Source organism: Pterocles gutturalis, unplaced genomic scaffold (genome assembly GCF_000699245.1).
Source record: "Pterocles gutturalis isolate BGI_N339 unplaced genomic scaffold, ASM69924v1 scaffold1758, whole genome shotgun sequence".
Taxonomy (NCBI): Eukaryota; Metazoa; Chordata; class Aves; order Pterocliformes; family Pteroclidae; genus Pterocles; species Pterocles gutturalis.
The window spans coordinates 39,640-62,486 of NW_010117664.1; the positions used below are offsets into that span (position 1 = coordinate 39,640).

The window sequence follows — 22,847 nt, forward strand, 5'->3', positions numbered from 1 at the left end:
AGGCAATGGAAAATGAAAATTAGAAAAAAATAATTCTGAGGGCACAGAAACTTGATTTGTACTTCTTCACAGTGATTAATTTGTGTTTATTTTGTGTACCAGACGCTTGCCAATGACTTTCTGAAAATAACAGCAAACTCAGGTTAGCAAGTCTTCCATATCTTTAGCATATTGGTGTTTCTGACTGGCCAGCTTGGAACGTCTTAATTCTTTCTTGTCATTTAGCAGTGATTGTGTTTAGTAATGGTTATGAAAAAAGTGGTAAAAGTGAAAATTTGGGCAAAGAACTGGGTGTTCTTAATGATACATCTCTGACACTTAACTTTTGACAGGAGTTCAAATTATTTTGTCCCAGTTTTCCATTATGTACAATATTTTGTCTTCCTTGAGGAGTTAATGACATTGTTTAATATTTCCTCACAGCACTGGAAATAGGATATTTCTAAATCCACTCATAATAATGTATTGAGTCTGGCTGAGACGGAGTTAATTTTCCCCATAGCAGCCCTCATAGTGCTGTGTGTTGTGTTGGTAGCTAGAAAGGTGTTGATAACACACCAGTATTTTGACTACTGTTCAGAAGTGCTCACACAGCATCAAGGCTGTCTCCCCAGTATTTCTGCCCCAGAAGGCTGGGAGTAAGCAAGGTCTCGGGAGGGCACATAGCCAGGACAGCTGACACAAACTGACCAAAGGGATATTGCATACCATATGACATCTGGTCAGCAATAAAAGCTAAGAGAAAGGAGGAGAAGGGGGGCATACATTAATATGACATTTTTCTCCGGGAGCAACTGCTACGTGTACTGAAGCGCTGCTTCCTGGGAAGTGGCCGGACATCACCTACTGATGGGAAGTAGAGAATAAAATCTTTTGTGTTCCTTTGCTTCTGCATGCAGCCTTGGCTTTTGCTTTACTAAACTGTGTTTGTCTTGACCCACAAGTTTTTTCCATCTTATTTTCTTCCCCCCATTGTCTGACTGAGGAGGGGAGTGATAGAGTGGCTTGGTGGGCACCTGGTGTCCAGCCAAGGTTAACCCACCACAGATAAATAATAAACCCCCCCCCCCCCTCAAACACATGAGCTGGGCATAAAACATACGTTTCTACATGTTTCTCACGGGAAACTCCTTGCCTTTACTTGAGTGCAAGTGCAGTGGGGTATCTTGGAAGCTATTCCTTGGATCCCAGTTCTGAAGGACATACACCCTAATACATTAACAGCCCCACCTGATGTAGGAACATGGTTTTTGGTTAAGGAATGGAAAAGTCAATTGATTTTTCAAATCAAGAAGTTAAGTGTTGGGTCATTTTTCCCCCTGTACTTTTTGTATGTTCTTATGAAAGTATACAAATAAAAAAGTCTGTGTTTGGGAAGGTATTGTGTATTCGTACTTCTTAAGTAGGAATAGAAAACCACAGAACTGAGAGTGTGGAATGAAGTTGTTTTTTTTTTTAAGGTGACTCTTCCTTCAGTATTGATTTTCTGGGCAGAGGTTTTGCATATGTCCTTCCACTCTAAAATGCACTAATGTAACTTTTAGGATAGGTGGGGTTCACCAGCTGCTTTTCACAAATGTGAGGAGCTCTTTGGATTCTGGTTATTTTTTTCTTGTCTAATGTATAGAGTTCTGCATCCTCCACACTATCATAGAGTGTGGTTAAAGAATTTCTATTCAGGGACCTGTAGTGATTGCTTAGTGGAAGTTGGAAGGTATTTGGCATGATGCTGTAGCAGACCCTAAATTAAGACTCTAGCTTTTCTTTGAATTAAAAAATAAAAACCAAAATCCAACCTTACCTGTGTTGTCTGTCTTAAATGTGAGTCTGTCTTTGTTTTTACAGCTCCGTTTTGCTTGAAGCTTTATCAGGAGATTTTGCAGTCTTCTAATGGGGCTCTGCTATGGACTTACCTGAAGCCTTTATTACATGGGAAGATCCTGTACAATTCAAACATCAACATGATTGACCTTGTGATGGAGAAGGTGAGTATCAAAAAAACCCACTATTTCTCTATTGATTTTGTATTTGTACTTCATTTTAAAAGTCCACTTCTTTCAGGATAGGTAGAAGAAATTGGATAATTGCCTTTCAGAGAACTGGATCCCCCTTGCCCCCTGAGTTCTCACCTTGTTCCCACTTTAAGCTTAATATTTCTCTTAACTTTTATCCTACTTGTTACAATGGTTTCACTTCAGTGTGAAAAGCAGAATTTTGTTCAAAGTCCCTTAAACCTTGTATAGAAAGATTAAAAAGAACACATTAGCAGAAGTGTCTTGTGAATCATGCTGTATCGAGGTGTAGGATATATGTATTCCAAGCAAGCTTTTACCTTCATCATTTTCTAATGGTGGGAACTCTAATGCGGCACCATAGGAAGCTGTGGGGAAGGGATGCCCCAGGAATGAAAGCTTGTTCTGAGGGAGTCACTGAGCTGCATTTTAAAAAAGAAAATGGTGCATCCTTCCTGATTGTGTTTCTAACACTAGAATAAATGACCAATAGTAGCTGAGCTGCCATATGTGTGGATGCTGATGACTTGATATTATTCAACAGCTTTACATTCTCTGCAATTTTGATATGGTAGGTGCTCTGTCTTGAGCATGATTATCTACAATGACACATTTGTTCATTACTAGCTTTGAGGCGCTTCTGTAAGAGGAGGGGTGATGACTTATTTTAAGTACAGATTTAGAGTTCTGTGCAAATTTTGCATTTATCTTGCAAATATATGATTTTTACTCTGGCATATTACTTATTGCACGAATGGTAATTTGGGTTAATTTAAAATCTAGAAAAAAAGCATTACTGTTTGTAAGTGGTACACAAAAAGACTATAGTAACTCTACATGTGATGGTAACTTTTTCTGTGTAAATGTAGTACAGTGTGGTATTCTGACTTATGCTCTAAAAAGACAGTAAAAAAAAACCTAAACCAAAAAGCGCATACTAGATAGCAGATACCAGGTAACTTTAGAGTTTCTGCTCTGAATCAGAAATAAGATTTCGGTGATTTCATATTTTGCAGTTAAACAACTTAATATGGGCAATAGGCCATGTCTCTGGAGTTAAGTATAATTAATTTTAAATTTTTATTCATCAAAAAATGAAGCTGCTCTTGGTGTTTATACAAGGAAATTCTATAAAGATGTGTAAGAAATTATAAAATTTTCTATTTATTTTGAATACATTATTATATTGTGTGTTACAATGACATTTAGAATAATGCACTTAAGACATTTACACATTATTTTGACAATTAATATGCTGAAATCACATTCTTAAAAACATCTGTGAGAAAGAGAAATCTCCTGACATACGTTGTCTTAGATATTTTAGGGAAACCAAGACTGAGAAATACAGTTCAGAGTTAAGTTTTCTTTTCTGTTTGTTTGTTTGTTTGTTTGTTTCTTAAATGCTCTGGAACAATACAAAGATTCTGGTAGATGCCTGTAGCACAATGTCTCATTCTCATTATGTATTCTCAGGCTCACAAAAGTTCCATCGGCTTATTCAGGAGTCTGTGTAAATACACCCACACCCTTGTAAATCTAATAAGGAATTATGGATGTGTATCTGTTTATATGTAAATATGAAACTAGTAGGAAAGTGTCTTTAACAATTTTTTCATTTGTTTTATTACAGAAGCCTATCAGCTATTGCTTGAACAGAAACAGAATTTAAATGCAAAGTATTGTCCCAGGTCTCTCGAACACAGCTACTAAAAACTAACCCTGTAGCCCTTATGCAGCCAAATCTCCCACTGAAATTGGATCAGAATTTCTAATTTCCTTTAGACTCTGTGACCACATGGCAGCTATTTACTAGAAGAATAAAGTAGAGGATTAAAGCTAAAAACAACATTGATATTTGTATACTAAGATATATTCTGTAAGTTTTTCAAGTGGACTGTTTTCTTTCAACACTATGTAATTGACCATTCTTCGATAATTTGTGAGGTTGCTGGTTTTATCTACTGGGCGGTCAACTGTTCTAATATGCAGAATAACAGTGACCATCAGAGATACAGGCTGCAGTGCTGACTCAGAGCAAAAAAGTTCGGTGACAACTGTCATTCAGGTGTTCAAAGACCACGTGTGATGTCATTGATCCTTGCTTTCACAACTGAACTTTTTGCCACAGATGAGCTGATCTTATAAAAGTATTTCTTATTTCAGAAGATTCTCAGAGTTGGTCTTATATTCAGGCAATCACATTTGTAAAACTTTGTGCTATTTCTTTGTGATTGGAACAGTCAGAAAAAAATTATATACATTTCTATATATAAAAATGTAGCAAGAAAATTGAGAAATGAAAGAAAGAACAATAGTCAAGCAAATTCATTAATTTCAGTTTCATGCCCTTTTGTCTAATTAGAAAAATCACTAATGACTTCAGTAAGTTCTTATTCTGAACTTACATATACTGTCCAGCTTTGCATAAGCACACTTGACTTGTCAGCCTGTTAAAAGATGTCATTATAAAAACAGCTCAATAATCTCAAAATACCATTTTTATTTATTCTTACATCAGGAAGAGGCTTAGACATATTCAATCCAGACAGGACTGTAGTTGATATTGAAGACTCTAATTTTAATCAAAGGCAATATCCAGCCTAGGTCTTACGAAGAATATTTATTTTAATGGATGTTCATTGATTAGGAAGAAGAGAACTTGAAGAGAATTTCTATTAAACATCAAAGTCGAGCTAGTCATTAGCATATAAACCCACAGAAGTTGCGTTACCATGTAAGATTAAGCATTCATCTTGCTCTAGGTTCTGATTCCAACTGTGATCAGTGGAGGCTGTAGAGGGAAGAATGGAAGAACATGTCAGTAAAGTGATATTCCCCCCAAATACTATCCCAACTTTCAAAAACTTAAGGGTCAGGCTTGCTGGGACTTTAGTGCTATAATTTGTCCAATTTCTTTTTGAGCTTATATAAACTCTTGCTATTCCTAGTGCTTGTGGTGAGATGTTCTGCATCAACAATGTCTTCCTCACTTGCTTGTTCTTCAATTGAGGCAACTTATTTTTTAAAATCCCGTATTTGCATCTCCCAACTATATTTATCTCTATTCTCTATTTCCACTTCTACTATTGATTGTATTATTATTAATATTGCAAAATTAAAATTTGTTTAGTACAGGTTTCAGAATTATTAGTCTGTAGTCCCCTGCTTCCCCTAGCATCTTTTTTTTTTTTTTTTTTTTGTTTTTTTATCAATAGCATTGCATTTGTTATTTTCTGGTTCCATGATAACAAGGGAATTTTAATCAGCGGTTACACTACAGTGAGTACTTCAACTATTTAATCCTTGAATGCTCTTAGAATTTTTGGCTTGATGTTATCTTGTTCTGGAAATGACTTATTGTTTATTTTGTTAAGTTGTGTGTCCATTTTTTCACTGCTGCTTCAATTTAGGACAGATTCTCTAAAGTGTTCTCCATGTAGAAGGCTTCCAACACAGAAACTTCCCAAAGGCCTACTGTGGTAAATGGGAAAGCAAAAAAAATTTTAACAAAAACCTTGTTTCCCTAGTTTTTCTTTTTTTCTTATTTGGATGTAACTTCAGTTTTTAAAAGGATATTGTCTAATAGCTTCCTGCTGTGTAGTGTGTGTGTGCATGCATATGGTCTTTCTCAAGTCTTTCTCAAATATTTTTTTTGATAGGCAATATGTATTTGTTCAGTTTTCTCTATACCACCTTGAATAGTCTCTGTACCTCCTACACACAACTAACCCCTTTGCTGCTTTTAATTTCTTTCAAATAAGCTCCTACATTATGAAAAATTCATCTTTTTCAAAAATCCCTGCTGCCACAGTAATTTTTTTTTTTAATTTTTTGTATAAGGAGGTTCAATACAAACACATTATGGTTACTGTACTGTAGCTCTTTGAAAGTGAATTTAGCAAACAAACAAAAAAATATCTTTTGCTCTGTTAAGAATCAAGTCAAGAAGGACTAAGCTGCTTGATAAAACAATTTGTAATGATGTCTGAAAATTTGATCTCCTTGTGTTCCAGTGTGGCCAGTACTTACTCTGCACTGGGGAAATAGCAATCTCCCATTTTGGCTTTTTGCTACCCTTGCAGCTTTTCTGGTCTCCTTCAGGTTGTGATTAATGTGCCTGTACAGTGGATTACATGACCCTGATATTCAGGCCTGGGATTTCAGTCCGTGAGCTTTCTGTGTTGCTTGTTAACACAAGAACTTTAGCTGATTTGACACCAAACTTTAGTTTAACATTTAGGATCACTCTCTCTTCGAAAAATGGGGAATCTCAAAGAAGTTGAATACATAAATTCTTTCAGAAAAATGAAATTATCTGGAAGGGCCTCTTTTGGGCTTTCTGTGCTACAAACAGGAATAAAGCACCACCACAAATTGTCTTCCCATGTTGTGCTAGGAGTGGGATTTTGCAAAAGGCACTTACAGTACTATGGCAAAAATTGTGTGCCTTCAATAGGAATTATTGCAAAAAGTGTGGTCCAAAATTGGAGTTTACAACTCATTTCAGATGCTCTTTGCTGGGAAATGTCACGATCTCTGCCATAATAACGATGCTGGATTGTTCTTAAATGCACTTCTGTGACTGATAACACCAGTTTAAACAAAAAGATACTGCAATATTTTCTAATCTTGAGTACACCTGAGATCTGTTTAAAACATGCTGGGAAAAAATTTATGGTTGTTTGCTAGTGGCTGAGAGAGAAATATGGTAGCTTATGTTTGACTGGGACAGAGAATGTTTTGCTATACTCAAGCCTATCTCTGCCAGTGTATTTTGAAATTAATTGATTGGTTGGTTGAATTTATTGTCCAGACCATGCTTCCAACTTTCACTTTTATTATGTATTCAGTAAAAGTAGTTTGAATAAAAGACTGATAAGAGACTGATAAGGTCTGCAAAGGTTTTATTTTAAATATGTCTTTTTTTTTGTGTGTGTGTGTCTTTCTGAAGCACCTCTATGACACTATATATGAAAAAGACATAAAGAGGTCTTTATAGTACTTCTGGTAGGAAACATGCATGCTGCAGGAAGACACTTCTTTGTTTTGCTTGGTATTCAGAGACTGCAACAAATGCTTTTCATTTCTTAAGTGGAAAAAAGAAAACATGGATATCCTTACTGCTGACTGTCAAAGTAAAATGAGAAGGAGTTGCATAAGATCTGAAGCATACCAGTTTTTCCTGTTTCTTAAGATTTGCTATGTAGTTTTTACTTCATTTGTTTTCATGTATTCTTTTTCCCAGGCTAATTTCACTTTTGGTTTTGTGGAAAACTTGAAGACTTATTCTGAGACATGGCTTAGGATGTCTGAGATTTTTAAAACCAGTGGAAATATCCTCACCGTTTCACAACTGCAGGTTGGTGAACTGTGGGAGGGCACAAAATTTCTATATATGTAAGATTCCCTGTCTACCTGGCTTCACATTTAAAAAGAGCTGAAAAAGAGGCCGATTAGTTTTAGGTTATGAGCCTACAAATGTGATGCTGAGAAACTTCTGAGGTGAAAATACTTCAAAGTGATGTTACATCACTATGTCAGTGTTACCAGGCAATGGGGAAATAAGTAGGTACACCTCTATAAACTTGTTTAAAACAAGTGTAAGTTTGTAGGAAATAAAGTGTTTTCTGAAACATGCTTGTTTGTCACTTTCTCTTTCCACCAAGGTGTGCCACTGACAAAAAAAACTGATGTGGGAATTATTAGAAAAAAAAAAAAAGCGTTGTCTTTACTGGGATTTATACTATTCTACATATTTGTGTCTTTTTTTTTTTCCCCAATTAAATTTAGTTTTGCCATGTTTGACTTGTGAAAACATGCATGGCTGTTACATTTTGGGAAAATAATCAGAATCCTGTCATGGCCCATACCTATCAATTGAACTGTTACTTTTAAGTTCAGTTAAGAAATGATGGTGCATTGGACTTGCAGGTCCCAAGATGCTCTTATAGAGCTAATAATTTTTTTCCCCCATGACAAATGAGGTAAAGATGTTAAAATAATGTAAAAGGAATTCCAAAATGCCAGGTTTTTAAAGATATTTGTTTTACTACTGCCAGTGCTAATAATATAATGGCCCATAAGTCTTGCAGTAAAAGAAGATGGTTTGCTGTCCCAGCAGACTTTGCAAGGACGTTAGAATAGAATCCCAGTTAAAATATTTTCAGTAAAGGAGGACAGTGGTGTACAGCAATGGGGAGTATGTGTTCTGCTGTTTATTTGAAATGTGTGGAGGTAACCCGTTAAGAGGGGAAGAATGAAGACATGGAGAGGCTAATTGACTTCTCCAGTGTTATGCAGGAAATCTTGGAATTGAACATGAATGCATATGTATATTTTATATTTCTTTAGAGAAGATAAACCTGATGTAACATCTAACACTTTTCATTTTAGGAAGCACTGAAAAGCAATTTCATAAAACACTTTATAGAAAGTAATTTGGATATTGACATGGAGAAACTCTTCAAAAAAATGCAAGTATATGGTATGTATGTAAAAGTGCATGTACTGATTACCCTTCTTAGTCTTGAACTTGAACTTAGAACTATTTTCATCTGAAATTGAATGTTTTACCTACTTAAATGACACTAAAGTACCAGACTTTAAATTCTCTTGTTGAATTAATCTCAAATATTTCTAATTTTCTTTTTTCTTCTGAGTGACTGAACAATTTGCATTTCAAAATGTTGAAAGACTTGAAAAATCTGGTAACAAACGAGAAGCGACAAATTGTCAGGGGAGAGTTATAAACATAGGAGCTATACTTAAAAAAAGAGACGGGAGAAGTAATCCCAGTAGCCACAGTTCCATTAGGTAGTAGTAGTAAATTTTTGTAGTAGGTTTTGAAGGAAATTTATATACTTTAAATTGAAATAAATAGAAAATGAGATTGGATACAGTGTGTTTAATCAAAACCTGTCTGCATTTTTTTTTCTTTTTATTGATAATTAGTTGTGTGTGGTCTCCTTGAGCCTCAGAAAAGCCTGAGATATGGTTATAATCAGGGAGCAGCAAGGTTGGACTCAGGTCAGTAGGAAGTACCCAGTGTCAGACCCAGCCCTGATATGGCCAGGCAGGGCCAAGGGGGTGACGTTGAGGCCAGGGCAGGATGTCACCCTGTGGGTAGGGGTCTGGACCCAGATCAGCAGGTCCATGGCCAGCTCTGCAGCCAGGCTGTCATGTGGTGGGAGCTGCAGCCTGGGTCAGGCTCAGCCACAGCTCTGTGCAGCTCTGATGGGAAAGCAGTGGCCCTAGCTCAGGCATCTGCATGGGGCTGCCCCAGCAGTGTCCCCCTGGGTCCCAGACATCCTTAGCTGCCCCCTTTCTGCAGTGGTACTGAGCCCTGGCAGCCAGACTTCCAGGATTATAGAGTATGCCCTCCAGGGCCAGATAGATATCCCAAGGGGAGGAATTTATAATAGAGGAGATGGGGATTATTATGACTAATTTTCTGTAAACAGGGATTTAAGGAGACAAAGATAAAGGATTATGCTGGAAATTTAAGTTACTTAAAGAGTTTATAAGTATTTGATAACTGAAAAAAAATTAATATATCCCACTGTCAGTAGGGTAGGTGTATAATAATTAAAATGGTTGCTGACGTGTGCCACAAAGAACTGTCCATACCAAATCAGTCTAATGTCATTCAAGAAAAGTTCATGATTTCATGATTTTGAAGACCAGAAAGACAGAAAAGTGGGATAAAATGCAATAACAAATAGTGTGACATCATGTACAAAGGGAGATGGATGCTTCCTGGAGAAGGATAGTGCTGGAGATGACAGATTTATCTAGTTTGTTATCGGTGAGTGTAAGGACAATTATGAGCCAGACACAGTCTCTTCCAGTCATTTGTTGGAGGAGGGCAGTGATGAGCTCTCAGATGCACCCATAAAGGGGCTGTGTGGCCCTCATTGCTGGAAAAAAATGGACTTTACAGCAATATAGGTTATTAAGTCTGCTTTACAGTCAATTTAAGAAATAAATGTACCTGAGGTGCATATTTTACTGGATTTCAGTACCTGCCTCTAAGCAGGAGATGGACAAAATCTATCAAAGCTCCTGAGAGCTTGGAAATGATGAAGTGTGTTCTCAGTCTTAAATTGTACCACTGCCCTCAGCTGGTGCTGTCATGGTTGGTGTGAGCTTTTCTTCTGGTTCTTGGCTTTTCTTTTGCACACAGGATGGGAGATTTAATTGAAACTGTCCTCGATTTGAAGGCTGTGTTTGAGGGCTAGGACTAGCTGTGCACACTTTCACTAAGAAAAGTGGCAGATGATGTCCAGAATTCAATCAAGAAAGGAAGAATTTGGGCTCAGCGTCCTCCTCAAGTGAGGGACTCAAACTTGAATCCGCTATGTTTCAGGAAGATTTTCTTAACCACTGAACTGTTGCCTAGTCTGGGTCAGGCACAGCTCACCCCTGATGGTGAAGCTGGATCACAATGCAACTTAAAAAACCCCAACAGAATCACACAATCAGAAAGACAGGAGGGAGGAAATAGCAAGTCTCTTAACCTTCAAGGCTTGCTCGAAATGTAGCTATCTCAGTATACTAGTTGAGTAATAGATGGATTTTGTTTGTTTGGACCTAACATTGGGAACTAGATGATAGGTTATGGGCATACAATATTTCATTACGTGGATACGAAGATCTCTGGAGTTATCAGGTCCATCTTCACTGTTGCAGACAACATCACCACAGAAATCTGTGCATGTGTTTCTCAAGCTATAGCTTTTTTAACAGAGCTAAGAACATTTGACAATATGTGATAAATGGTTAATAGTCTTGGATGGTGAATACAGGAAAAAAATTAAATAGAATGGCTTATGAAACTAGAATTTCTTTATTTTAAAGGAATACAGTGATAAAATTAACATTATATAAGAAGTGAACATCAATATGGGCTATAGCTCACAACATTATTTATGCCTTTGCTGATCTGTCCAAAGCACCAGAGTGCTACTCTGCATTTACACTTTGTTTATACTTCTTTTTACAGATTGGCTTTGTCAATTTTCTTTTTGAAAAACGACTATGCCCTCTTATTGTTATGTTGGTTTTGTATATGCTTTTTTGTTAATTTTTTTTTTTAGTCTATAATAATATGTGGCTGTTACTGTAAACCTGTGTTCTTTTTTTTTTGTTTGTTTTGTTTTGTTTTTAATTTCATTACTCTTGTACTGCAGCAGCTTTTTAGTCCTGTAATTATGTTGTTTGGATCCATTTAAAGTCTTAAATATATCCATATATGTTATTGCTTTTACCACTCACAATCTGTCTATTTCCATCCAAAGCTCAAGTTTTCTAAAATCACCTATCTGTGTGATTATGTATTATGTCTTCTAACTAAAGCAAATATTCCCTTGGTTTATTGCTTCTATACTCACTTGAAGCTGACTTCTAATTATGCTCAAATCCAAGGTGCTTGTGTTTGTATCTTTTTTTACTTCTCTATGGTGCTATAAAAATGGTTAAAAGTCTTAGTGATTTGTTATTCACCCTGCTACTCCTGCTGGAAAGTGTTGTGGACACAGAGTGAATTGATGTAGAACTCTTTCAACCTCTCTATAAGATTAGTATGCTATAAGACCTTGCAAAGTTATCAACTTCTAAAACTGTTTGATAGGGTTACTGTGTCAGTTTTACTCACCTGGAACAATGGAAATATTTAACAGAGGGCAGAAAAGTTTGTGGTTTTCTTTTTAAACTCTTCTTTACTTTCTAAACTAGCTTTGTGTGGGCAAGGCAACTGTGTTCCTCTGTGCTTGCTTTCTGTCCCAGTAATTTGCAATAATTTCCTGCGTGTAACTGATTTTATATAAACCCTGTCCTGATAGATCTTGCGAGCTCCTTGCTGGGCGCAGTCCTTACAAGCCTATCAAGAGGCACTGGGAGGCAGTTGTGCTTCAGGCTCTTCTTTAGGTTCTTGCTCACTGAGTGTCCCTCTTCTCCTTCTGTGATTTCTCCCAGATGTGTATTTTCACTACCAAGGAATCTCCCTTACAGAGGTCTACATGTAGTTTGGGATGTAACAGCGAGGGTAAAAAAACCAGGCAGCTTCCCTCTGCTGCCCTCTTTGTAATAAAAAAGTTTTATGTGTGTATAGAAAGCTGGAAACAAATAGCTCTATCATAATCACTGAAAACTGTGCCACCACCAAAATCACCTGATAAATAGAAACTTTCTCCTAATTTCTGACCTAGATTCATTCATTGCTAGTTTATTACAATTTATTCTTGCAACCTTTTGCTTAAATAGCACTTCTACCTAGCAGATCTACTTAAAACAGTTATATTTCCTCCCAGTTACTTAATGATAGGCTAAACAAGATAAGTGGAAGATGGGGGCTGAGTTGCTATGTAAAAAAATGTGAAGACAGTGAAAACAGATTTGCCAAATTTTTTATTAATAATTGCTGCATTTATAAATGGGACAAATATGAGATACGTAATTCTGCAGGACTTAATTCTAAAACTTTCCTGTGGATTGTATCTGTTCATGTATATGTGTTATTTCTACGCTAGAGTACAGAAGCTCCTGCACATTGTGAAAGACAATATTTTGCTTCCAGAAACACATAAGTATGCCATACTCCAAGCATACAGCAAGGCAGTTGATATTTCTTATGCTAAAATATTCAGTAGCTTAATTCATGTGAAGTTTTTTTAGTTAATTATTGATTTCAAATTATGGTCTTTCAGAGATTGGCTAGTGAAGAGATCTCTGCTGCTTTTTGTTTTGTGTGTGTGTGTGTATATACATATAGGGCTCTATATACTTACACACATATATAAAAAATATTTGTATATTAAAAAATACATATGACAGTATAACCCTACTATTTGGGCTTAGTGTTAGGAATATTCTGTTCTCTCTAATGCTCTGAAGCAAGTAGCAGCATAGATATTTTATTTGTTGTACTCTTCAAGGATAGCAGTAAATAAGACATATAGCATCTATGTTTAGCACTGTTTTCTCTCAACCCGTTAATTCACCCTGTCATTGCTTGCCTGAGCAATTCTTCTGAGTTCTAGACTATCAGTTCCTCTACTTTTTCTCTTTGTGATCTTTACTCATTCTCACTGGTAATCATATCTCCTCTTCAGACTACTCTGTACTTTTTTCCACTTATCTGTATCCCTGTTGTAATATTTCCTATGCTGACGCTGAAAAAAATCTGTGGTCCAGGGTTTGTCTGTCACCACTGTTATCAAATGAGGTCGTCATCTATCCTTTTTAAAGCCTATATCTTCAGGTTAGTCTTGAAAAATTTAAGATTAAAACTTGCATTATAAGTTTTATAACATTGTTTATTGCCTGAGAAATTCATGTTTCCAATAAATCCAGATGAGTTAGGGTTGTTTCGAGATCATGCTATCCTTCTGGTTATTCTCCCAAACATAAGGACTATCTCTACATTCTGTATCAATGCATGAAGATCTGAATTCTTCCAAAGGTTCAGTGTGTTTAGAAACCAGCCTTTGGCTGAGGTATACATTCATCCTGGATTCATAGATAAGATGAAAATCAAAATGGAGGGCTTGTAGGCTTTTTTCAGATGCTTTTTAAATGTAGGGCTTGAGTCAAAATGCTTATGCTCTGTATAACAAGGTGCTTGAAATATTTGCAGTGTTAAGGTAGAGAAGAACTGGCAGATACAATACTAGATTAAATCGATGGATCTCTGTTGTGATGTTCGAAGTACAGTAACTTGCTTTTATGCAGCTATGGAAGGATAAGGAAATGTTAAAAGCCCTACACCTTCAAGGACATGGTCTCTTTCCAGAACTTTGGTAGAATTTGTTACGGTTTTTTACATTTTTTGTTACATTTTTGTTGCTCTGAAATTGAAGGAAAACATAGCTGAGGATGTGTAAAAGCCACCCAAGCACGAACTATAGTTCCACAAGTTCACACTATCAATTCTTATATTTTTAAAACTTCTTCCTTTTTTGTTAAAATACAAGGGGTATTTACTGTTATAGGATGTGCAAATGAGAACATACCTTTCTTCTCTGTTCATAAAAACTAAGGAAGTCCAATTTGTTTCCTCTTAGAAATTATGATGAACAAGATGTTTAACAGCTCAGCAAGTAAACAGATTGACCTGTTGTCAGAGCTTGTAGTAAATATCTCTTCCTGTGTGTTACTGGACCGTTTCCAGCCTTTTGATTCTGTTGAGAAATTGGAGGAGAAGGCTCATGAACTCATGCAGCAAAATAATTTTTTGGCTAGTAAGTATCTTATTTAAAATCCACAGTGATAGAAAACATCAGACTTTGTAGTTGTTGTCTGTGTTTATTGATAAGGTAGGTTAAGCTTACACAGTTTCAAAGCATGTATTAAAACATATATAATACAGGCAAAAGAAAGCACATTTACCTTAGAGGTATTCCCTGACACTTGAATGCTGTAATATGTGCTTTAAAGACTAATTATATTGTTGTTTTAATTGTGGAACTGCTGAATGAATCCTTGGAGTCTGTTATTTCCAATAAAATACATAAAAGAATAGTCATAAATGTTTAAAGTAGAATAAAAAGAGCTGAAAAAATGTGGAGTACTGAGGAAACTTGAGTACTATTATGACAAGATGATCTAGTTTACATCCTTCCAAATTTTAATTTTTATATCCTTGGCTTTGCAAAAAGGAGGAAAGAAAGGAGGATTTTTAAAAAAGTTTTATTCCTAAACCAACACCTCAGAGAAATTAAATTGTTGATTCAGAGTATATAAATTCTTAAGCAATGGATATATTTCTGTACTTCCCTGGGATTGCACTCTCCATCCTTTTCCTGGATTATGTCCTTATTGCTGAGAATCAATTAATTGTACAAAAGAGTTTCAAAGACAAGAATGTTTTTCTTAGCCTTCCCAAAAGACAGCCCCATTTAAGTGTATATAAATTGTGACACATTTTTCTTCACCTGTTGCTTTTGTTTTTATTGTCTACCTGGACTCCTGTAAGCATGCAACAGAAGATGTGTCAAAGCAGTTCTAGAGAATGAAACTGCTCCATCTGGAAGCCTGTGTTAGTTCTGTAACCTGCACAGTACCCCCATTTGCAGAATGTGGAAATTATGACCCTCCATCAGTATAAAACCAACAGTCCATACCATGAGATAAGGAAAATTTCTCAGTAGTTCTTCATAGGGAGTGAAATTGTTTGCCCCTTCAAGGGAAGAAACATTCGGATAGATCTTGGCCTGCAGAAAATTGAATTGTCAAGTTCTAGATGCATTTTGCTTCCACTTACACAGGGAAGGGTCATATGCTAACACAAGCCAAGATATTTCTTAGGAGTTTTTTTAGTACTGTGGCTTTATAATCTGTTCACATGTTTAAAGAGGAAAGATGACATTTTAAGGGACCTGATGTGTCCAACACATTAATATTACATGCTCAGATATAGACATGCATTGCTTGCCATAGTAAGATATTAAACTAAAGTGGAATTTTCCTTCCTTTCTTTGTCTGTAGTCTTCAAAGACTTCGTATCATCATAAAATGTCTTAGGAAATTAAATGTTTGTATAAATGGGAAAATGAGATTGGCCAGTTGAAAAAATAAGCTTTACAGCAGAGTAAAGTATTCTATATAATATTGTCCTTCAGAGATCCAGGCAGTAGGTAAGATATCTCTCCCCTTTCCTAAGGGAAAAAGGTCAACATTTCACATTCATCAAGAAGTCCTAAAAAGTCTAGGTCATCCAGAAAGAAAATACAACCAATTTGCTGTATTTGACCTCATCTTTCCAGCTACAGATTAAGCTTTCATCTGCTTTTTTCTTTATTTTTTTTTTTTTTAATACAGAGCTAGAGAAAACAAACATGCAAATTCTGCTGTGCTAAAACAGATTTTGTAATTGACTCAGAAATTAAAAATCAGAGTAAATTTTAGTGGGTTGGCACTGTTTACTTTGTCATCCACTTCCAGGGATTGTTATCCTTTGGGCAAATTTTATGGCCACAGCTTTCACTGTGGAATTGAGATCTGTCCCCAGAAAGGGGTTAAATCTGGATACAAAGAGAATAAACCACAATTCAGAAAAAGAAATCATAGAAGGAATTTTCTCAGATAAAAATGATTGTTGCAAACCCGTTTATCATGTGAATAATTTTTTACATTTCACATTTATGAATTTAAAAAATATAAGTCTCTATGAAACCTACCGTTCGTGTGCTGGGGAGTCAAGAAACTTCAGAGGTCTGCCCTGACAGGTGAGTGTATCCTACTATTGTATGATTATTGGCTGTGAGTTAGCTATGCAAGTAGCATAAATCATATAAGCTTGGGTATAAAGCTCCTTTTCTTCCTGTGTCAGGTATCATCTTTGATACACCAAAGAACAAGACACAAGATTCTAGCAATCGCCTTCCAAGACACATTTCGTATACAATTAGAACCAGTGTTCTCTATAGCATGAGAACGGATTTGACCAAAAACCCAGCATGGAAATCCCATCCCCAGAAGTTGCCAGCTGGTGGGTTTAAATACAACCACATCTTTATTCCTCTTCAAGACATGATTGAAAGGGCAATTATTTCAGCACAGACTGGGACAGATACCTCACTGCCAGCCATCCAGGTGCAAGCCATGCCCTACCCTTGTCATACCAGTGATCTGTAAGTAAACTTTCAGCTTTTTAACTCAATATATAATCCTCATTAGATTAGTGCTAGAGAACTTGGGAAGCTACTAGGTCTTTGTAGCTGGTGAATGTATGTCTCAGCACAGGACTGGTGTCCAATACCAGAATATTACAGCATAGTAAACATTGTTTAACAGCTGTGACCACAACATAATATGCGTCTTCTGTCTGGCAAATGACTCCTTACTAGCTGTTTGTAGCTATAGTCTGCTGCACAGAGACTATGTCAACATATTGTGCAACTAACTTAGATTATGCTAAGAAACCCACTTTCCATCCTTAATTGTCCTGTACACAAACTGTAAATTGGTCTCTGGTATGTGTTGAAATACAGTGTGAAGTTGATGAAGCAAAAGAAGAAGAGTAGGATTTTTATTTGTAAAACCATTAAAGCATTTAGACTATTAGACTAACAATATTTTTACCACTGAGTATTAGAATTTAAAATTAGTCAGTGATAATTAATGTGTTAAAGTGGAGGAAAATGTAACTGGCTCATGTTATGCCTTACTGTCCAAATATTACTTTGTCATAGACATTGAATTCAGCTTGACTTTGAATGGAGCCCTGAAGAGTGATTACATCAGTTGTACTGTTGACATATACTGATATAATATTACAGCACCAATACATGTATTTAGCTTGTTACATGAAAAATAAGCAATTGTAAGCAGAGCAAGAATAAGTCTTATTGCTGATGTCAGATCGTATTTTGTGCATACTTTGAGAATAATCCCAGTATTAACCTATTAACATTCTGCTAAAAAATATATTACCTATGGTGGCTAACAACTCTGCATGTATGTTCTTTCGTAGTTTCTTGAACAACTTAGGGTTTTTTTTCCCACTTATGATGATGTTAACATGGATGGTTTCCGTTGCTGGCATGGTTCGCAAGCTGGTTTATGAAAGAGAAATTCATCTTGAAGAGGTAAGAGGCAGATTAGCCTCTGAAAATAAAACCTATTTATTAAAGTGCACTGAAATATAAAACTCAATCTTTGAGGTACTTTTACGTACTCATAGTCCAGCTGGATTTGTTTTCACTTGTTTCCTCTGGGCAGTAGATTCTCATTCTAGCTGCCAACACAGATTGACATTGTTTGAGCATCAGTCCTCTTACTATGCAAATATTTTCCCTGATACAAAAAGCTACAAGCAAAAGATCCATGGAAGCTGAAGCTGGAAACTGTTGTTTGGAAAAAGTCCTTGTGGTTAGAACGTTATTTATTTTGAATTCTTTATCATGTTTTGCTGTATGCAGTCTAAAATGATAAAACTTCCTAAACTAAATAAAAAATTTGCCATGTACTGTGTAATTATCAGAAATATAAGAGAAGATGACCCCCCCAAAAATGAGACAATTATTTGTTTATATCAACAGCTAGTCTTAGCAGTTGTTATGGAAGGACGGGGCGGGGGGGGGTTTATGATATATTTCCTGTATGGATAAATATACTTTTTTTTAAGAATTGTACTGGTCTTTATGCTGCTGGAGTAAGTTTGTTTTTTTTGTTTTTTTTGTTTTTTTTTTTTTAATTTGGGAAATTATCTGATTTCTCTAAACTTTTGGGTGTAAGATAGGTCTTTTTTAATGCTTTAAAATATTAAATCAACTTAGTAAAGTTAATTTTGATCATCTTATGAAAAACATTTCAGAAGTAGTATCAGCTTGTTTCCAAAGCATTAAAAAAAAGCCCCCAAAACCAGGAGTTATACCTCATACCTGGCTAAATCATTATTTGTGTGCTAATACATAAAGGTTTACAGACATACCCATGTGCTACATTTAGTTCAGCAACAAGCTGGAAGAAACATTTGTTTATACAGTGCTATAGATATCCTCAGCACTTTTTAGAGTTTAAAAAGACAAAGTCCTCACTGGAGAACCCAGTAATCTGGTATCTGGTCCTGCAACCCTATGAAAGAGAGAGTTGTGCCTGAGCATTTAGATTTCTCATGTTAGTAGGTGAGAAGTTCAGAGGCAGCCCTGCTCAGAACAGTGTTTGGTCCAGGAGAAATCAGCAGAAGGGGTAGCACAGGAAAAGAGAAAAGAAATTAGTAATTTAAGGGGATGATGACATCCTTCGTGGAGCTGGTCGTGTCTTGGTGGCAACATGTTTCGCTTACCAAAAAAAAAAAAAAAAAGAGGAGAAGAAGAAAATTTGTTTCCTAACTTTAACTCTCTGCTGTATTGTCTTGCAGTATATGAAGACAATGGGTGTACATCCAGCCATTCATTTCTTTGCTTGGTTTGTGGAGAATGTAATTGTGCTCACAATAAGCAGCTGTGCTCTGTCCGTCATTTTAAAAGCAAGTGGTATCTTTGCTTATAGCAATGGCTTCCTCATCTTCCTTTTTCTTCTGGATTTTGGAGTTACAGTTATTATGTTAAGCTATTTCTTGGGAGCATTTTTCAGAAGTGCCAGTACAGCAGCTCTGTGTGCCAGCCTTGTGTATATGATCAGTTTTTTACCCTACATAGTTTTGTTGGTCTTACAGAACCAGTTGAGTTTCACCAACCAGATTATGATGGTAAATATTTATTTTCATTTTCTAATTTTTCTCCTCCAACAATGCTGTGAATTTCCATAGTTTTGCGATTTTAGACTTTAATTTACTTTTTTTTTTTTCACAAGGTTTCTGTTTGCTTTTGTGTTTCACTGGAAATAAGTCACACCAATACATATGCGATTGAGAAAATGTTTTGAATGTAGAAAGAAATAAAAAATAAATTTTCAGGGAAATTTTGTAAACCTACAGAAAATATAAGGAAGTTGCCTTCTTCATGCTCATGACTTCTCATGTTTTAGCCTCAAAATATTTGTAATGTTAGTGTACTTTCAAGCACACCTGATGATATGCCACTGCTGAAAGTCAGACACCAAGCTGTGTGGTGTGGTCAACATGTTGAAGGGAAGGGATGCCATCCAGAAGGGCCCTTGATAAGCTTCAGAGGTGGGCCTGTGCAAGCCTCATGAAGTTCAACAAGGCCAAGCACAAGGTCCTGCATGGGGGTTGAGGCTACCTTAAGCACAAATACAGGCTGGGTGGAGAATGGATTGAGAGCAACCTTGAGGAGAAGGACTTGGGAGTGCTGGTTGATGAAAAGCTTAACAACCCAGCAATGTGCTCTTGCAGCCCAGAAAGCCAACCATATCCTGGGCTGCATCAAAAGAAGCGTGACCAGCAAGCTGAAGGAGGTGATTTCCCCCCTCTACTCTGCTCTTATGAGACCCCACCTGGAGTACTGCATTTAGCTCTGGAGTCCTCAGCACAGGAAAGACACGGACCTATTAGAGCGGGTCCAGAGGAGGGCCATGAGGATGGTCAGAGGGCTGGAGCACCTCCCGTACAAGGACAGGCTGAGAGAGTTGGAGTTGTTCAGCCTGGGGAAGACAAGGCTCTGGGGAGACCTTATAGTGGCCTTCCAGTACTTCAAGGGGGCCTACAGGAGATATGGGGAGGCACTCTTTATCAGGGAGTGTAGTGATAGGATGAAGGGTAAGGGTTTTCAGCTGAGAGAAGGTAGATTTAGTTTAAACATTAGGAAGAAATTTTTTACTGTGAGGGTGGTGAGGCACTGGCATGGGTTGCCCAGAGAAGTTGTGGATGCCCCATCCCTGGAGGTGTTCAAGGCCAGGCTGGATGAGGCTTTGAGAAACCTGGGCTAGTGGGAGGTGTCCCCCAGTGGTTGGAACTGGATGATCTTGAAAGTCCCTTCCAACCCAAACCCTTCTATGATTCTATGATTATTTGTTTGCAGGAAAATTAATGATTGATTCTCTGTTGAGTACAATTGGGGATTTAATCAGAAATTTGTCTAGAGCTTATCTAGTTATACAGTCAGAGGTACATGGTTCTTTGGCATTGCTTCTTCAATGTCCTTTTCTGTTTTATGTATGCCATAGGCCTTTTTACATCTTTGAACTGTCTTAACATGCTATAGCATGATTATATGCCTGATTGGGACATGAAATATCACCATCATATAATGCAAACCATATTTCACACATTATAGTTTCACTCTTTCAAAATAACTTGCATACCAAATTAATCTGGTGGAATAATTCATACACTATTAAAAAAATTGACACTTTTTCAGTGTCAATAGGTCAGATAAAATATATTGTTTCTTTGCATACAAGTAAGCACAGACTACATAATTCAAGCATAAATAGGCAGGGTGGAATTTTTTGGGTGTTTTTTTCTGTTGCTTTTTTTCCCTCCTTTGGGCCACAGAGAGGAAAAAGTGTGCATCAGATAAGTTGCACACTTTGAAATCAGTTATTTCAAAATAACTCTTCAGATATCCTGCATTTGCTGAAAATCAGGGGCAGCACCATGTGAAAAAAACAATAATTTTTGAAGAGAGGGGAGAGGCCATCAATTGGGATGGTGAAACCCTAGCAATATAAGAGGCAAGGACTCAGCTGATGGGAATAGCATGAACTTCTGTACAAAAATGTAATCCATACCACTAATGAGTCTGGATGTTTTCCTAAGTAGCAGCCTATGTCATACTTCTTTCTTCAGACAGCTGGCAGAATGTGTTTCTTTTGTGTCAAAAATTACAGAAACCTTATTTAACTGCATTTCTTTAAAACAGGAGATAAAATGAACTTTTATTTCAGCTCATTTTCAAACTGCAGAACTTTATCACTGAGTAATGCTTATTAATTTTAGTAATGTTTTGGATCTCCCCATCAGTGTTCATAAGCTCATCAGTGTTTTTCCATTGATCATCAGTCACACTTCCTTTTGTATACTACATCACTAACTTGCTAATTTTGTACTTTTGTGATGCAACATGACTATGTTGCTTCGTATAAATCAAATGTTATTTGCTAGAACAAAAATGCTTTCTCAGTGCATAGTATCCGGTGTGAGAGTTCCTTCTACCTGTGTCTCTTCTTGAGTTCTGGTCTTACAAAAATGTATAGGACCACTGCTCTTACTACAGAAAGTGTATTCCTTTGCATGCTTTTACAGTGTTATACATTATATGTTTTCAGTATGTGGCAGATTTATGATGGTCTCTAACTTGTTATAAAGTTAAGTAATGCTAATGTTTTCCAATATTAATAACTAGGTCAGTGAAACTCTTTGAGGTGGAACAAATAGTACTGCAGTATGCGTGGGAGTATTAAAACATAAAAGGAAGTAATGACCATTAGCCTACATGAAACAAAAGTCTATTTTATGCTTGCTTTTAATATCACAAGTTATTTTATTTCATGGAACTTCTTAAGAACCTGCTTTATTTGATGATGACATTTTGTTTCTCCTCTGGTGTTTTAGTGTCTTCTGTCTACAACTGCCTTTGGGCAAGGAGTATTTTTCATTACATTCTTTGAGGGCCAAGAAATAGGTAAGCTCTCCAGTTAGAAGAAAAGCTTTATACTTATTGTTTCAAAAACTACAGTTGGAAATATTTTTCACTCTGTTCTGAAAAAATCTCTAATTGGGAGTTAACAGGATAGATCATAACAGGAGAAAAACCTTTTAATTGACTCTTGAAAATCAAGTTAAGCTTGTGCTGCTTTCCAGCAGGAAATTAAAGTGGGCTTAACATTGCTCTGTGTACAATGCAAGTTGGAGGAAAATCTTCACATCCCATTAGATGATAGAATGAGTGTATTCAGCCAATGAAATTGTTCTAGAGATGCAAACTATATTTAGTGAAATTCAGCAGAGCTACCTAAGGATGAGCATTTCACTGAATATTATTTGACTCATTGAATGTGTTGTTTCTCTCAGTCCAGCGAAGGAAGCTTTGTCAAGGCATTTAGAGCAGTTTATTGGAAGTCCTCATTGATGTCAGTAGCAGCTCTAATGCTTATTTTCTGGTTAGGATATCAGGAGTGAATTCTGTAGGATCACAAAGTTGCTGAGGTCGGAAGGGACCTCTGGAGGTCATCTAGTCCACCCCGATTGCTCAAACAGGGCTACCTAGAGCCAGTTGCCTAGGACTGTGTCCAGACAGCTTTGGAATATCTCCAAGATTGCAGACTCCACAACCTTTAGGGGCAACCTGTGCACAGTCTTCAGTTACTCTCACAGTGAAAAAGTGTTTCTTGATGTTCAGAGGGAACCTCCTGTGCTTCAATCTGTGCCCATTACCTCTTGTCCTGTTACTGGGCACCACTGAAGAGAGCCTCACTGTCTTCTTTGCACCC

General features: G+C 36.7%; 1 protein-coding gene across 1 annotated transcript in view; it reads left to right on the forward strand.

Moving 5' to 3' along the window:
• The window catches only part of ABCA13 (ATP-binding cassette, sub-family A (ABC1), member 13), a gene marked incomplete at its 3' end in the record, with an annotated part of 61,681 nt that overhangs the window by 33,026 nt on the left and 5,808 nt on the right, over nucleotides 1-22,847 (forward strand). The window contains 8 exon segments of the mRNA XM_010075845.1: nucleotides 1,846-1,985; nucleotides 7,261-7,374; nucleotides 8,409-8,499; nucleotides 14,075-14,251; nucleotides 16,342-16,642; nucleotides 17,485-17,599; nucleotides 18,874-19,203; nucleotides 21,970-22,039. Coding sequence (XP_010074147.1) covers nucleotides 1,846-1,985; nucleotides 7,261-7,374; nucleotides 8,409-8,499; nucleotides 14,075-14,251; nucleotides 16,342-16,642; nucleotides 17,485-17,599; nucleotides 18,874-19,203; nucleotides 21,970-22,039 — 1,338 coding nt within the window.